The 16196-nt window shown below is 42.5% G+C and overlaps 1 protein-coding gene across 1 annotated transcript in view; it reads right to left on the bottom strand.

Moving 5' to 3' along the window:
• Positions 1–16196, bottom strand: part of PDIA5 (protein disulfide isomerase family A member 5) — a 113551-nt gene that overhangs the window by 67378 nt on the left and 29977 nt on the right. The window contains exons 5-6 of the mRNA XM_085311057.1: positions 3049–3132; positions 2264–2309 (exon numbers count right to left, since the gene is read on the bottom strand). Of these exons, the coding sequence (XP_085167183.1) occupies positions 2264–2309; positions 3049–3132 (130 nt within the window). The remainder of the gene's footprint in view (positions 1–2263; positions 2310–3048; positions 3133–16196) is intronic.

Here is a 16196-nt window from a genome sequence, read left to right as displayed (position 1 = left end):
AACCTACAAGGTGATCTCTGCTAATTACATAAGGATTTAGTTTAAGAAATGAAAAGCTTTTCTCAAAATCCAAGTACATTATCAGCTGGATCAGCCAAATCTCTGCAACTGCTGATTACTTCAGAAGAACCCTTTTAGAGTTGAAGCACTCTCTCTTCAAACTGCATCTATTATCCTCCAAAACATCCTGCTAGTTAATATGTCTACTGGATGCCACAGAAGATCGAGTTTTCTTGCCACGGCCTTGCTGAACAATGTGAAACAAATCCTTTGATCTCCCTGTTCTTCAGTCTTTCCACCTGTCCATAAAAAGGGCATGACACTCTCCGCAACTGTGTTGCTCTGCTGCTCACTGTATGTAATGTACTGGGAGATTCTTAGCAAACGTAGCTGAGGGCATGTGAGAAATGTCACTGCTTTTCACCCATGACAAGGGGAGGAAATAGTACAAAGGCAGAAATAAAGATAATATTCAGAAAGTTGTGAGCAGCAGAACAAGTACACAATCAAAGGAGTTCAACAACCAGTGCCAAGTTCAGATGCCACTATGCAATCTGTAAATTACTGGGGGCTGGTTTCACAGGAGACAGTTAAATTACAAAAGAATAGAGCTCCCGGAGTGTGCATGCATGCAGAGGGAGGGAGCTTCAAAACCCCTCTTCCACCCGCACTGGAATCACGCCTCCTTGTCCAGGGGCTCACCCTAGAACTGCTTAGTTTTGTCAGCAGGCAGGAAACATGCATCAGGACACATGGGGAAGGGAAAATGCTCACCATAAAACAGCAACTAAAAGAGTAAGTGACATGATTCCTGTTTTGCTACGATTGCATCTTGGCCAAATCACTACGTGGGGCTCTGCAGGTACCTTCCAGTTGATCCAATCTGTCATAAAGAATCACAGCACTAATTCCTGGTTGCAGTGCTTTACAGAGGGCAGGAAGGAGGTTTCAAGAAGCATTCAAACCACCCAAATTTAGGCAACTAACAAGTCTCTCTTGCTCCATCACTCACCAAGAGGAAGTTTATTAATTTCATCTCYTCATTAACTACACAAGGAGCCTCAGAAATTTGCTGACTAGGCTGAGTATCTAACATTGCCCTTCTTTGTCCCAAGCAAGATTTCTACTGCAGGAGATAGAAAGAGAGGYAGTTCTGTTCTCCCAACCTCATCCGTGCTCCCTGAAGCCTGCGTAATGATGCCAAATACAGGCTCAATAGCTGACACAGCCGCTGTGCATTTCTGAGACAGCTCCCCTGGACACACACCTACCCRACAACTATTTTGAAAAGTACCAAGAGCATGCTTAGGAGCAGCCACTCTGAAAGACTTAGATTCATGCAGCACCTTACACAGCTCTTCCTTCATCCCAGTTCAAACCTTAGAACAAATCAAAAAAAAGAGAAGTGAATGTAGTTATGTCAGCCTGGGTTAACTTCGTCAGGCCTCCACAACACCAAGGATGGTGCAAATGCCAGGTTTGTTCGAGAGGGAGGAGGAAGACAAATGYGAACTCTGCATCAGAGCTGAGCAGAAAATGTTTCTGCAAGCCAGGTCAGCATAGGGCTGCAGGTTCATGCAAGGATAATCACAGCACTTTGCCAGTGCCTCATACAGGAAGGCCATATACTTTCTGCTTGTTTATTGTGCTTTTAGTCTGTTGTTTACGCAATCATTAAAATCTACACATTCGTTTCAAGTTTCACATCTTTTTCTTTCTCTTGCCCTCACAGAATGCTGCTTCCTGTTGCCTTATGTCAAAGCTTTAAGGAGAAGGAAGGTCATTTTATACTTGCTGCACTCAGGGCATATCCAGAGGAATCTACGCTCCATAATCAGATCAAAATAAGGCCACTCGACTCTTTTTAAAGTTTGTAAGACCTAAAAAACCCAGAAAACTCCCTTATCAAAATGCAGTCCAGCTAATACTTTCAGTTACAGTGCCATAAACAGCATATTGCAATCAAAACAAACAAAAAAATCCCTATTCATTACCAGCCCACAAGTCAACTCACACATTACATTAGTTTAACACAGATTCAATGTTGTTAATAATACTTAAAAACTCAGCTTTCTTGGATCTGTGGTTGGCAGATGCATAAAGATACAAAGATCTCTATGTCATTCTGACAGCTGTTTATAATGCTTAATCCCCTCCCCTCCTGCCTTTATGAAACAAGGTACCAACACCCTTTTTTAACCCACAAATGTCTCCCCCATATCCAGCACAGAACAAGAGATAATAATCAAATATTTAAATTTACCTTCAATGTGACAGCTCTGTTATACTCAGTATGAAATGCACCGTCCCTGTTGAATAAGGAGTGGGGAATAGTGTTAACTTATAATAGCATTRCAAGAAATCATACAGCTGTTCCCCCAGGTTATCTCACTAACTAGAATAAAATTGTCCTGCCAAAGCCACAGAACTAAACAGAATTCATTGTGCAGCAATCTAAGGAAAAAAAGTGAGGAAAAAATGAGGGTGAAAAAACAAGCGTAAAGCAAACAGGTCTCTAAATTTCTTCTTTGAAGCTTTAACATCTCCTAAGAGCATGATCTTCAGCGATGCAGCTGCTTGGTATATCTTACTCCTATTATTTCCAGGAAGAAAAACTCTTACTCTCTCATTTTACTTGCCTTTCTACAAGTACTTTGCAAGAAGTACTGTCTCAGGTCAGGAAAGGAGGCACACAGAATTGAAGCAACTTGCCCAAGGCACAGGCCAGCAAGCGAGTGCTAGAGCAAACAAGAGCGCTGAAATCTCAGGACTCAGTCCTTTCTGTTGGGTAGTTCTAGTCCATTACACATCTCTCCTAAGCTTAGCTCATGCTTTTAGTGTACTGTATTCAACAACAGAATAAATTTATCTCAACTTCTGCAGTAACACATGCTTACAAATTGAAGCAACAACAACCAATTTCAAACGTCAAAGGGTACAGCAAAAATCAAGTCCTCATGCTGCAGCAGAAGGGAGCTGCAAGGAGAACAAATGGTCCTAACAAAAGCATCAACAATTAGRAGCTACAAATCCCAGCCCAGCACTCACTTATAATGGAGTAATTCCACTCCTTTCTCCTTTGAATTAGGATCTACTTTCATCTTCTTGCATAATTTYCGGCTTTCAGTATCACTGCAAAAAACACATATTGGAAGAAAAATGGTTACAAAAAAGAAACCAAACGTATTCAGTAGTGAAAATTTATTACTTTGCTTCTTCACCAGCGATGTATTTGCAGCTAATGGTATTTAGGAACTCTTTAGCTTTGTGGGACAAACACTGTGGAAATCTGCATTAGCCAATTTAAATTCACAGACTGTTTGGTCAGGACAAGGTGAACTATGTTAAAATAAGTTCATGGGCATATTCCAAAACCAAGCCCTACTCAGTGGAAAAGGATGTCTGATTACTTCAGTAGATTTTGCACCTACAAGATCAATAGAAAATTCAGAAGTCAAGTTTTCAAGACGACATTGTTACCAATGGAAGGGGGGCAGCTGTTTGTGAAAAGACTCGAAGATTCAAAGAARAAGAGCAGGTCAGCTTCTGTAGCTTGTAGAAGAGAACTCTACAACAACAACAACAATCTTCACGATCTCTCCAAGCCCACAGTTTTCAGATGCAGAGTGGCTAGCTTTAAACAGGTGCCACAGAAAATAAAAACCTATTCAAGCTTTGGGCGGGCCAGTCATCCCATTCACTCTAGGTATGAAGGAGGCACTCTGCAGCCACCTCTGAAGAGGAAGAGGAAACACCCATTCCCATTATAGCTCCTGGAAAAGGAGGCAAGTAACAGGCAGGGAGCAGACCCTACTGAAGGTGATTTGTAAACTGGAGTGAACTGCTTCCAGTACAATCCAAATTTAACTAAGGAAAAGAAGAGAGAAGGGCCATAGGAGACTTTAAATGGGTAGGATAAAGGTCTAGGAGACCTAACTGCTGTCCTAAATGAGATAGAAGTGAAGCTATATGGATCCTTCCTACTGAAGCAAATACGAAGGAAGTCAAAGACCAAAATGAGATGAGTGAAACAGTGAAACTACTAGGAAAAAGAGGAARATTCATATTGGCAAGTCTATTCTTTGCTTTGACAAACAGCAAGATTAAAAAGCTTGGAAACTTGTTTTCAGCAGAGGACAACTTGTACCTTTTACACAGATAAATCAATTTAGAAAATGAAAACACTGAAAACCCATCAAGTTTAAACTGATTAGAGACACTTTAGAAAGCTGAGATACAAGGGTTGCAAGGGCCCCAACAAATTACATGCTGGTAGCTAACTCTCCCAATGTTCTCCAGCTGCCTTTCTGCAAATGCGAGRAACAACAAACAGCAAGTTAGTAATGTGTTGCAGAGGAGAGAGTGCCTTTGTGGGGATATTTCCTAAATACTTATTGTAGATGGAAATGAAGAGGGGGACTATGGGCACAAACATCAAGATCAGAATGGTACACTGAAGACTAAAATTAGCATTTTAAGGAGTTAATAAAGCATGCAACTACTTCACCAGTAAGGAGCACCTGCAGTCTCAACAGTACAGAAGCATGTTTAACTAAGGAGTCTTACTCAATGCGTGTTCTGCACTTTCAGAGTATAGCCAAGGCCAGTCACTGTAACCCATACATGCTTTGCTTCCCTAAGAGGCTGGGGATTTAGGTAAGGACAGAATTTCCTACTGTCTGCTGCATCTTTCTTTTCTCCATGCTGCAGTGCAAGATGAAGCTAAAACATGTCAGCTCCAATGAACAGCACAAACAACCTCCCCGCAACCAAACTAGGATAGAAGGAGAATAGCCTTGATTTAGACTTCTRCAGAAGTTGGTTTGCAACACGCAGTTTGTACAGAAAGCCTGTAATAAAACCCAGATGCCACTACATCCAGTCTTCTCTTATCTGCAGTCTTCCAACTGTCCAGTGGGCTAAATCTAAGGGACTGGAAGGTCACTGAATCTCAGAGAAAGCATCAGTTTTATCACACTACCTCCTCATCTTATCCCAGACGCACAAATCCAGGGACATGAAAAACAGTTTAGGACACTGCTGGAGTTAACTGTTTGGCAGCCAGCTGAAGTCTGTTGACACCACAGCCACCATTTGTAAACGCTACTCTAGACACTYCCAAATGTTTCCTATTCTGGTCATGCATTTGTCTAAACTGACCTATCTTTGTGGCTATTTCAGCCTTGACAAGAAAAATGTTAGAAACTGATCCACATGAACAAGTACAACAGTGCTACCTCTGTTGACAGGGTCTGTCTGACCCTGTGATGAGAAGACAGATTTCTTTTTCTTGGAGCTTTTTTCTGGGGCCAATAACTAGTGGACTGAAATCTGCATTAGGACAAGTCTGTTGCCAGATCTGCCACCAATTCTGTGAAATTTCAAACCATATGAGRGAAAAGGGGAATTTTTCCTTTGTCATTTAAAGATCCTGAGGCTAGGAATGTTTTGCAAGGGTTACAGTTGAAAAAGGCTWCAAAATATTACTACTCAAACCAGACATAGGTGAGAAGATAGCAACTCTTACCATTCCAGTTCCTACCAACTCCTTTCCTGCTCACATGCCTTTCTACTAAAAAGAAAGATAAGAACAGCTGTTCCATTGGAAACAAACAGACCCTAAGCCTTTCCTGCTTTCAAGACTGCTCTATTTGTAGAGATCCATGTAGCTGCCTGAACGCACATCCATTACTGCAGGTAAGGAAAGCAGCAGTTTGTTCCAGTATGCCTCTTACGATCTACTGGACAGATTCTCTGCACCAGTGCATTGGGAATTCAGTCTGTTACGCACTGATGCAAGGAATGAAAGAGGAGATGGGGACATCTAAATATGTATCAGTATATTTTTCATGCATCAGTGCAGATTTTTATGTATGCCAGTCCAACTCAGATGCTCCACTCTTTTCTTCTGAAAAGGCAGAGAAGGAGATGTACAGAAATGRCAATGATGGACTTCTGCTTTTTCTTCTGTTTTCATGTACAGGCAGACAAATTAACACTAACCTGCAAAGAACAACCAGCTCTGATAGTATTTGGTAATGCCTCTTATCCTCAACAAGAGGAGATATCAATATGGATGCAATCTCTGCTCTGAGTTTCACCTCCTTTGAATCTCAGCCAACAGCCTCTCTCTGAAGTGTTCTTCATCTCTCACATGGGAGTGGATAATTAGGATTCCAGCTCTCACAATTTAATTGTATCACTTGAAGGCGCAGAGYAAGAGTTTGCTATAAAGATGATACGGGTGAGGGGTGTGAAGAAGCCATTCCAAAAAATCAGGACGCTACTACCTAGGCCAAGAAACTAAAGCCAAGGTATCAGGCTCAAGAAATGCTAGCTCGAGAGATGAGGTCAGTAATCATGTCCCCAGTAACAGGGCTTGGCTCCCTCCTGCCATTTCCATTCAGAGCAATTTGAACACCCGCAGATCCCTGCTGTGCTAGTGCTGAAGAGCCCCAGCTTTGTCTACTGGAGGTCCTACAAATAAGTCAGCTTTATCTCCATGGAGAATTATCCAAAAACATCAGCCTATCTGCAACACCATAAAAGCCCTAGCCAGCAGCTATTTACAGGGTAACAAGGGCAATCCTGGAGCAGGGCAGTGGTCTGCACACACATGGTAGCATGGCTTCCTTCCACTCCCACAGGCACGTTCCCCCTCCCCCTTCCCACTAAACCCACCCAGGCTCCAAAACACTCCTTTGCTGAAGAGGCAAACACATAACACAGCCTTAAAGAATGATAAAACAAATGATCCAAGATGACTTAACTAAGCAGTAAGTCTAAACATCAATAAAGGGGGTGTAAACTGCAGACTACTTTGTCCCTCTGCGCCCACATCCCAGAATGCTTTACTGAGACAAGTTTCTGTCCTCTGGGGGTTACAAGGGAGCTGGTGGGAAGCCCCTTCCGCACTGCTCCCTGCAAACCTCAGAGAGTCTCCTGTCAGCATTAGCGTGCATGAATAACGACTTTGCCAAGCCAGCCATCTGTCACTGSGGCAGGAGGAGGACAAGGGGCTTGCTAAGGAGATCTGACCTTCTTTGGCCCACAACTAGCAAAGTCAGAATCCAAAAGCGATGTGCCACGGGCACTCCTCAGGGGCGGCACAGGATTCTCTGCCCATGCAGGCCTGGGAGCTCGCAGCTGGTGGCCAAAACACTGGAGAACCAGCAAGACATACTGATGGTTGTCCTTGATGGCAGAAGCTACCAAGGGAAAAGTTTCTGCAGCAGTGTGGCACAGCAATTTGGAGAGAGAAAGAACAGAGGCTAAAGCCAGATAAAAGAAACAGAACGATAACGTCCAGGAGTTTGGCTGCAGCAAGTCCACGTAGGTTTCTAAAAACAAAACAGTCTTTACTGGATCCTGAATAAAAGACAGTGCAAAACACCATCCTCAGAGCCAAGTCAAAGACTGCCCTGGCAGGTACTGATCGAGCAGGACAAGACTGAGCATCCTGAGCATTACCCTTTCTCCCAAGCACAGACAAGAGCTTCTGTAATCCCTCTAAATATTTGCCTTATCTTGTAACGCTGACAACTGGCTTCTCACCAGCGAGGAAGAACAGCCCTACAACCATATTGGCCCCTGGGGAGGGAGGATCTGACTGTCAAATCTTCTCTCAGAAGATAGCAAAAATTCCTTTTAAAAAAGTTCATGTCTCCAGTTGACGTTATAGCGCTACATGCGTGTGCCACGCAGCAGCCTTACTGAAGATGGTGCTGGCATGAGCTAATACTTTGCAATGCAGGCCAGACCTAGCCATCTTTTTCATCCACATCCCCAATGTTCCTRGGCACAAGAGAAACAATTAATGAAAACTGTGACAGCACAGATTTAACTAACGAGGTCAGTAAATCTGCCTGCACAAACACCGTCTTGCTTTCCTGACAGCATATCTCACAACTACACGTGAACCACACATCTCACAATCTGTGAGCAGATTTTCTGTTCTATCTGTAAATGTCTCAATTTGAAATGAGGGACAAACAACTCACATAAATGATGCTTTGTCAGTCACTTACACTAGTTGCACCTGCAGACGCCAYGTGACTGAGGCTCTGCTTTATCAGTGGTTGTATCAAGAAAGCACCGTCAGTGTCCTGAACAGTCAGAAGGGGTAAGACTGAACAGGTAAGGAAGAAAAACAGGCACAGAGAGAAGAGCAATGCAGCCGAACAGTGGCAGGACTGCACACAAAACAGTATTGTTTCTCAATACTGAGAAAAGCTTTCGATGCTAAAAAGGGRAGTATCAGTTAAGAGTGTCGTCATATTATCAGTGTGCTCTCACCTTTGCCTCCATTGTTTTTCACCATAATATAAGAGATTAAAAGCAATTAAACATCATAAAGATGTTGCAGGGTAACTCCAGTTATAACTYCAGGGAACCAGAACTGCAAGTCGAACTAGTCCTTAGAACTGARTTATCAAACAGGGTTTCCCAGCCCAATGCATAGCCTTTGCAATGCCCCTGGCTATCTTCCAGAGAAGACTCTCTCCAGATGACAGACTGATGAATATCCTGAGAAAGCATGGAGTTGAGATCCTGCCAGACAACTAATTGAGCTTGTGACCCAAAAAACCAGCAATCAAGAGGGGTGCCAGAAATTTTCTCAAGCCACATAAAAATAAAAACCACATTTGCATTAGCAAATCTAATCTGAAAGAGGAAGTCGTTAACAGTCAGTCACAGTCAGATTTGCTCCTGCAAGGTTTAGAAATCAAAAATGCAACTCATTAGCTGTCTGTTTTGGACAATATTGGATTCTGACCACACTCCTTCCAATCATCAATCCCATTGTCCAAAGACTGCGTGATCCATTTACATTACAGCTCTCAAGTACTTTGCTGACCAAAAGAGAACAAACCAACCGCTGCAAAACCTTCCTCCCCTCAGACCGCAGGCATTGCTTCCATATCATCCTTCCTCCTCCCTCCTAGTTTGGGGTGGCAGCTGCTACAACTACTGCTGCTTACAGTATGTGACATTTATAAGGCTCCTCATATTTGGTAATGAACCTAGACCTTTCTGTATCACTCTCTTGAGAYAGATCTGAAAAGAAAGAAGAAAAAAAAATAGAAAAAAAACTCCAAAAAATCACTTCAGAAACCGTCAGCCTAGCTTGCAAGAGCACTTCTCCAAAGAGCTGTGCTAAGCAGCTGCTGGATGGTAATGGCTTACATCCTCTCAAACAGAAGGCACACACACAGCTCTCAGGGCAGAGAGGCACTTAGATACTACGCTGATTGAGTGRGGTTTAAGAACCTGCAGGCAGAACCCAAGAGAGATGGACATGGAAATGGAAGTAAAACACAGGAAGCTCAAAACACAGAAATTGTCTTCAAAAAACAAAGCAACAATTTGCCACCATTCTAGGTTCCTCGTGGAGATTAACTTATAAAAGAACTAACAATAGCAACAGGTTTTCATAGCAAAACACAAATAAGCCTCTAAAATAATGCAGTGGACTGAAAGCTTGACTCTATTAGGGGATGGGGGACCAAGAAAACACAACAAAATAAAAACTCACTGCTAGAAAGAATCAAAGATTAGGATTAGCAGAATGACAGAGCAATCCCATCTGAATTTAAGGCTTGATTTTTTCCCCTCAAAACTCAGCAAAAAAGCCCTCTGTGACCTATAGAGCAAAAAGCTATGATAGCCTTTAACACTCCCCTGAAACGTGCCAGGACTGCAAATGGCATAATCTATATGCTGCAGAAACCCAGCACTACCAGTCATCCAATTAAAATGATTGTTTGCCCATTAGTCAATTAGAGAGCTCAAGAATCTATAGGAATGAGATTGAAAAGTATTTTCCCAAAATTAGAACTCAGGAGATTAGTTCTCCTAAAAGCAAAAGCGAGCCAAAAAGCAGAAAGAAATGCAAGATTAGAAAGTAACACAGGTATCATCAGACAAAAGCTATTAAGAAAGGGAAAATATTACACAGCATAAGCTCCAGCCTTGCAGAAAGTCTGGAAGTTATAATGAATGGTATTTTCCATGGAGATATAAATTAGTAAGGGGCTCTCAGCAACACACATTCCTGCACAGAAACGCAGTGAACACATGCAAAGTAGTTATAAAGGCTACGCAGGAACTTCTAGAAAAGCAAAGTGCGTTAACTATGTTCTTTATAAACAAGAAGCCTTCATCATTAGACATGATCCAGACCTCATCTAACCCATGTAATCAGGGCACAGGAGGATATGGCAACGCTGTCCTAGTCCGGGACACAGAGGGCTCATGCTTTATCTTTGAATTCACACTAAACCAAACTCTATGCGAAGACAGTTTTCGAATACATTATCCACACRCATATGAAAGCTGTAGTATATTGCACTTTGTTATGCCTTTTATGATTTTTAGCTCTATTATGGGTCTGGAAAGTATGCTAGAGGATGTTTTAAATAAAGTATTAAAGGCAAGAAAACTGAGCTACTTTCGATTAAATCTTAGCTGATCTACTATTCATTTTAGCTTGAAAAGCAGTAACATTAGAGATTCACAGCTAATTAGCAATTCTAGGCAAAACAGTCATGGAATTACAAGGTTGGCCGAAACTATGACGTGAACCCAGTCTTGTACATGTAAGCATTACAGGGGCTTTTAGTTAAATGTTCTGTATTGCTGAATTAGTGCAATACATCCAACTCCAAATGGGTTTATCTCTGGCACTAAGCACTTGTTTAAAGAGGGAAAAATATTTCAGAATAAAGTAGTACCTCCTGCATGGTCACTCTTAGGGTAAAATAGAAGGGCTTTAACATGAACTTGCATTAACCACATAGCTTACAACAGAGACAGGAGGAGGAAGGGATTGAAAATCTATGCTGCAGAGTTTGCCCATATAAATTGCACCCAAATGAGGATCACGTTGCCAGTGTAACTACATTTGCAAAGCGCTCCTTGTGTACACCTGGCCTGTGTCCCCTTGGAAGCGCTGCCACGCAGCATTACTCGTCATCATCTCCTGAACAGCCGCTGTCCGGCACCTGCGAGGTGGCTGTAGCGAAGGATGGAAATTCGGACACGCAAGTCTGCTTGGCAGTAAGGACCACATCAAYGCAAGGACACTCTTCCTCCTTGCTTTTCTCTCGCTCCCCCTTAGATCTGGTCATTTTTATTTGCCATTTCAAAGCTTTTCATCAGCTTTAAATTCAGCTACAAGGAAGACAGACTTATTTTCTTAAATCCTATTTCTCATTGGTTTTATAAGAGCGAAGGTAGAAACTAAAGAGGAAAATGACACTTAATGCCATCTGTACCAGCAGCCTTATTTCTAAAATCCCTCTCTCCTATTCTAAGGCATTAACCAAATTCATTTCTGATTGTGTATGGGTAAAGCTTTTCTATACCAAAGCATTACAAATTTGGGGAGCAGGATTTTATCTAAAGGCAGATAAACGTGGAAATTGGGGTAACTCCCAGAAACGGAAACTTATTAGATTTAACTCTCCTGAGTTAGCAGAGGTTTACCTACATAGCCTTGAAAGAGTTGCTTTACCAGSCAAATTCTGATTTGGGTGGGATACCATAAAGGCAAGATACTTTCTTCAGTAAGTGTCACAGGATTGTAACAACTACAAATAATTCTTAGACCTGTGTCTGGAAGGGGATAAAAGGAATGACACAGAGGACATGAAAGCAGGAAAAAAAGTGGGTTTATGGGTTTAAAACCAAGCAAAAATTAGTCAGAGATTTTAGCCAGATGGCATTTTCTCTTACTAGCAGTCTGATGTGCTAAAGCCAAGCACATGCACTTGGCTATGGCAGCAGATGGGAATCATACAGCTTTGTCTGTTAGGGACCTGCATTAAAGGGAACCATGCAAGTCTGAGCAGGGAATAATTACCCAGAGCCAAGGAAATGGGTGCTTTTATGAAAATACCAGTTTCCACAATCAGGCAGAAGTTACTGCTAAAATCAACTGCAATTCTATGCTAGTGAATTTAACAACAGCTTAGTTCTGAGATTACACAAACCATAGGCTAACACCTTCTCTTTGCAGACATCTTCAGCTTTCAATTCCCTGTTTCACTTGGAAATAGTAAACTCTGAAAATGAAGCATTTCCATTTTCAAAAGTGGTATCAGACTGCTACTAAAAATAATTCATAAGTAACCCAATCCTCTACCTGCTTAAATGCCTATCCCAATAGCATCTGAATGCACTAAATGAATAATTATTTGTGCTGCTGTAGCATTTCTSCCTTTAAAATTATCCAAACTCTCTATAAACTCTGACTAATGAATCAGGCAATATTTACCCAGTTGCCTAGAAAACAAAGATAAACGTTGTTTTCAACAGCACAAAATAACAACAGTGAATCAATGGTAGAGCCAGGTACAAAAWCTGGGACTCTCAGCTCTCATTAATAGAGCGTCTCTCTGAACACAAGTCCCAGTACAYTTGCTTTTAAGAAGCCTGATCCACATTTTTGGGGCATGCAGAGGACTTACAGAGCTGCAACACTGTGCTCTACCAATGCTACCAGCCAGCCTCAATACAGAGCTGAAGCACTATATATTTATTATAGTGGGGAAATAAAAGATAAGAGAAAGCTCTGTTTAAACCCATACAATAAAAAGAAGAAACTGCACAGAAGACCAGACCTTAACAGACATTATTAATTCAATATTCTATCATCTCTYAAACTACTGTTCAGTCAGTATCAGTCGCCTCAGCGACTATCCTGAACATCCTAACCTGAACATGGGAAGGCTAAAATAAAATGTATTTTTGTCACATCATTTGTGTCTATTTTATTCGTAACGGAAATAGCATGCATGGCTCTGTATGTAATTAAACGTGAAGTTATCTCAACAGGCAGGAGCAAAACGTGACCACTGTAACACTGTAAACCATGTCAGTGCTGCTCATTCATCTTCAGCTGGAGTCACTTTATCTGCCTGAACGAATTGGTTCAGCTCCGCCGTGGAACAAGGACTTCTCYGCAGCGTCGCACGTGGAGAAGTTCCTTAGAAGTTCCTTAGTGTGTCGCGCTGTGCTGGAGCAGGGCCGTGCTGAACACGTGAGCGCAAGTAAGCCTAGCTGCATGGAAACAGCAGCGACCTGGCACTTCCCTGCCCCACCACTCAAAGCTGAGCCCARGCACTCTGCTGCACCTCTGCTACACTGCTGCACAGCTGAAAGTTAAGCTGCAATCTCTTCTTTTCCACTCTATCTCACAAGAGGCCACCTATTTTCCCAGAGTATGCTGGAAGACTAACCTTCCTGGTCTTTCTGAGGCCACTCAACCTGGAATTGAAAGCTCTAGTCTAACCTCCAACTCTGACCACAGACCCCACAGGAGTCGAGGAGAGGGAATGTGGTTTCTATGCAAGCCGGCAATTTGGGCAGCCAGCTTCCAGCCACAAACCTGTATGCTCCCCTGTGCTGCATGAAGCACAGAACACACCAACAAGACTCAGCAATTAATAATGCTTTCCATCAGCAGAACAATACGCTCTGGATTTCTCTTGAAAATTCAGGGGAAAAGGGAAAATTACAAGAAAGAAAAAAAGCCCGGCCAACAAAGAAGAGAGACTGTTGTCATCGCCACGGGGAAGCGGAGATACAAACCACAACTCTGCATGTATGCCAGCCTTGCCAATGCTYGGAGCTGAAGGCAAAGAAGTCCGCTACAGCAGAGTGTGAAGAGCAAAGCCAAAACTCCCTGCTAAATATTGCTGCCAAACAAGGCATTTCTTGTCAATATTTGTTAAACAAATTGAGCCTGKGCTGTAAATATCCCTGCATCTGTGCGCTGTTTGTTTCAGTATGAAGACTTGCAAATAAGCTTCACAGCATACTTGCACTAGGAGAATAGCTTGAGTAACTGGTAGGTCTGAGTAGCTGGTAGGACTCAGCTGTTCGGAGTCCCCACAGATGGCCTTTGGTGACCACTGACAGCCTGCTTTACTGCAGCATTTCAGACTACTGCTGGGACAAGGGAGGCAGCAGTTCACAGCCACCTGTAGAAAAAYTAAGTAATAATATACAAACACACACACAAATCTTTTAAACTTCTTTTTTCCTTGAAAGTTACATCAGCACATGCTAAGAGATTGATTTCAGAATGTTTTTAAGGTCCAGCAAGCAATCAACCAAAAAACTTGGTCAGATTCAGGTGCTTCTTGTCTGTACGTATTAGGACTTCCTTTGCCACAAGCCAGTCCTCCAGCCCACCTCGCCCCATCCAACAGAGTTCAAAAATCCTCATTAGAAGATCCCTCTGCAGGAGGGTTTAACAGAAGAGAGACCTCTGAAAAATAGCTATTTATTTAGTTGGACAGCGCATCTATTTTTTTTCAAGTTCTTCCCAAACAAGCAATCTGAAAGGAAGCACCGCTCAACCTTTTAAAGAGAATTACATCTACTGTCACATTTACAGCACCCTCTCTACAGCACTGYTTGTCACTCAGCAAACAGYAACCTGATTTTGAAAGTACTGGAAYTGGAGCAGATTTGAGGAATCCACTGTCTATTCCCAGGTCTGCCAATCTCTTACAACATGACCTTCACCAGGCTGCTTCACTTCTCTGGGAATAACTCATCTTTCACTGTGGATGGGAAGCTTAATTGGATAATAATTGCCCAGAAATTTATGATGGTCAGATAAAAGGCACTGCAGATATCAAACTTCCTATGAAATGTATTAAAGCACCACCTGGAAGAGACTTTAAAATACATTTCTTGCAAGTAACTTCCATAACAAAGTTTGTTTTAGGTGCCAACACTCAGCAAGAAGGAAAAGGGAAAATGTATTAGGACTTGTGGAACAGAAGTTTATTTTACAGCAAAACTAAGTAACACATTTCCTCCCTCATCACCACCACTTAAACTCAGGACCAGAGACTGATCTATTGAATTAGGTGCCAGAGCTTTCTTGGATTTCAAACAGAAGCAGTACTGGATCTAAACACTGAATATTTCCTTCCCAACTCAGAACTAAAAAAAGACATTAGAGATGGCTATTTCTTAGTTGTATTATAGTAGCATTTTGAAGRACCAAACAGAAATAGCCTCAACCACTCTAGAAGCTGTACATGCAAGTGCACGTGCACAGTAAGCAACAAGCCCCACAACACAGAGGTAGTTTAAAACAAAGCGGGGAAAATGCAAAAAGGTAATGCGACCATTCTACAGTCAAGGAGGTTTGATTAGAGGCTGAAGTCAAGAAGCTGGCCCAGAATCTTATTCACTACACTTACTGACAACCAAAAATTGTTTATTGGTGCGTCTGGTAGACAAGAACACTGGATTTCAGAGGTATGCCAGATTTCTACGTGGCTTTTTTTTCAGGGCCAGTATAATTTATTTGCTGGCTTCTCAGCAGGTGGGGACTGGTATAGGCTGCAGTGACCTCAAAGGAGCAGCCCTGCTGTCTGCCAGCTGATGACTTGGAACATTATCCCCATCAGCTGGGCAGGCATGAAAACGTCTGCGCTCTTGGACTAGCCCAGCAGAAGGCAAATAGAGAGCAGAAATGTAGGACTCCAYGGGAAAACTATTTGCCTGAGGGCAGGAGGAAGGCAAGACAGGTTATCTAACAACAAGAACACATTAACTTGGATTTACCAGTAATTTATTCTAGGTCACTGCTTTCTGATGGACAAGGGTGGTTTCAAAATCATATTTTTAAGGAAACTCCATGCTCTTCGGAGATGGCTCAGATCTGTGCATTGCATACCACTTGCTCACACCATGGCAAGCCACCCAAGCACACAGGTAGGCAGCAACCTGTTCCTCTGGAGAACAGGAAGTAGAATTTGCCACCTGCAGGCAAAGCTCTCCAGCTGCAGAGATGGAGAGATGCTACAATATGCACGTTGAAACCACACAGGCAATGTGTTATTGGACAGAGCCATAGCAGAGGCTTTCAGATCTGCAAACCAGAAAGTACACAYCTGCTCATTCCTCCCCAAATAAGCAAACACTTACAAAAATAAGTCTCCCTGCCTTCACACGAAAAATCATCATGAACCTACTAGCCCAGAGGAAGCTCTTTAAAAGAGAGCACATTTTATTGGGAAATACTAGTGGGTGGACACTTCAGAGCCAACAAAACAATCCTACTGTTCATGAGACATTTGCTGCTAGAGCAGAACTCCACTGCCCTCCAGCTGAGGCACCACATGTAGGATTCCTCCTCCTCTCTGCTTGTGGGGGAGCTGGAACAGTCA

This window comes from Rhea americana, unplaced genomic scaffold (genome assembly GCF_003343005.1).
Source record: "Rhea americana isolate MKP2758 unplaced genomic scaffold, rheAme1 scaffold_33, whole genome shotgun sequence".
NCBI lineage: Eukaryota > Metazoa > Chordata > Aves > Rheiformes > Rheidae > Rhea > Rhea americana.
This window is presented reverse-complemented; position numbering and strand designations above follow the sequence as displayed.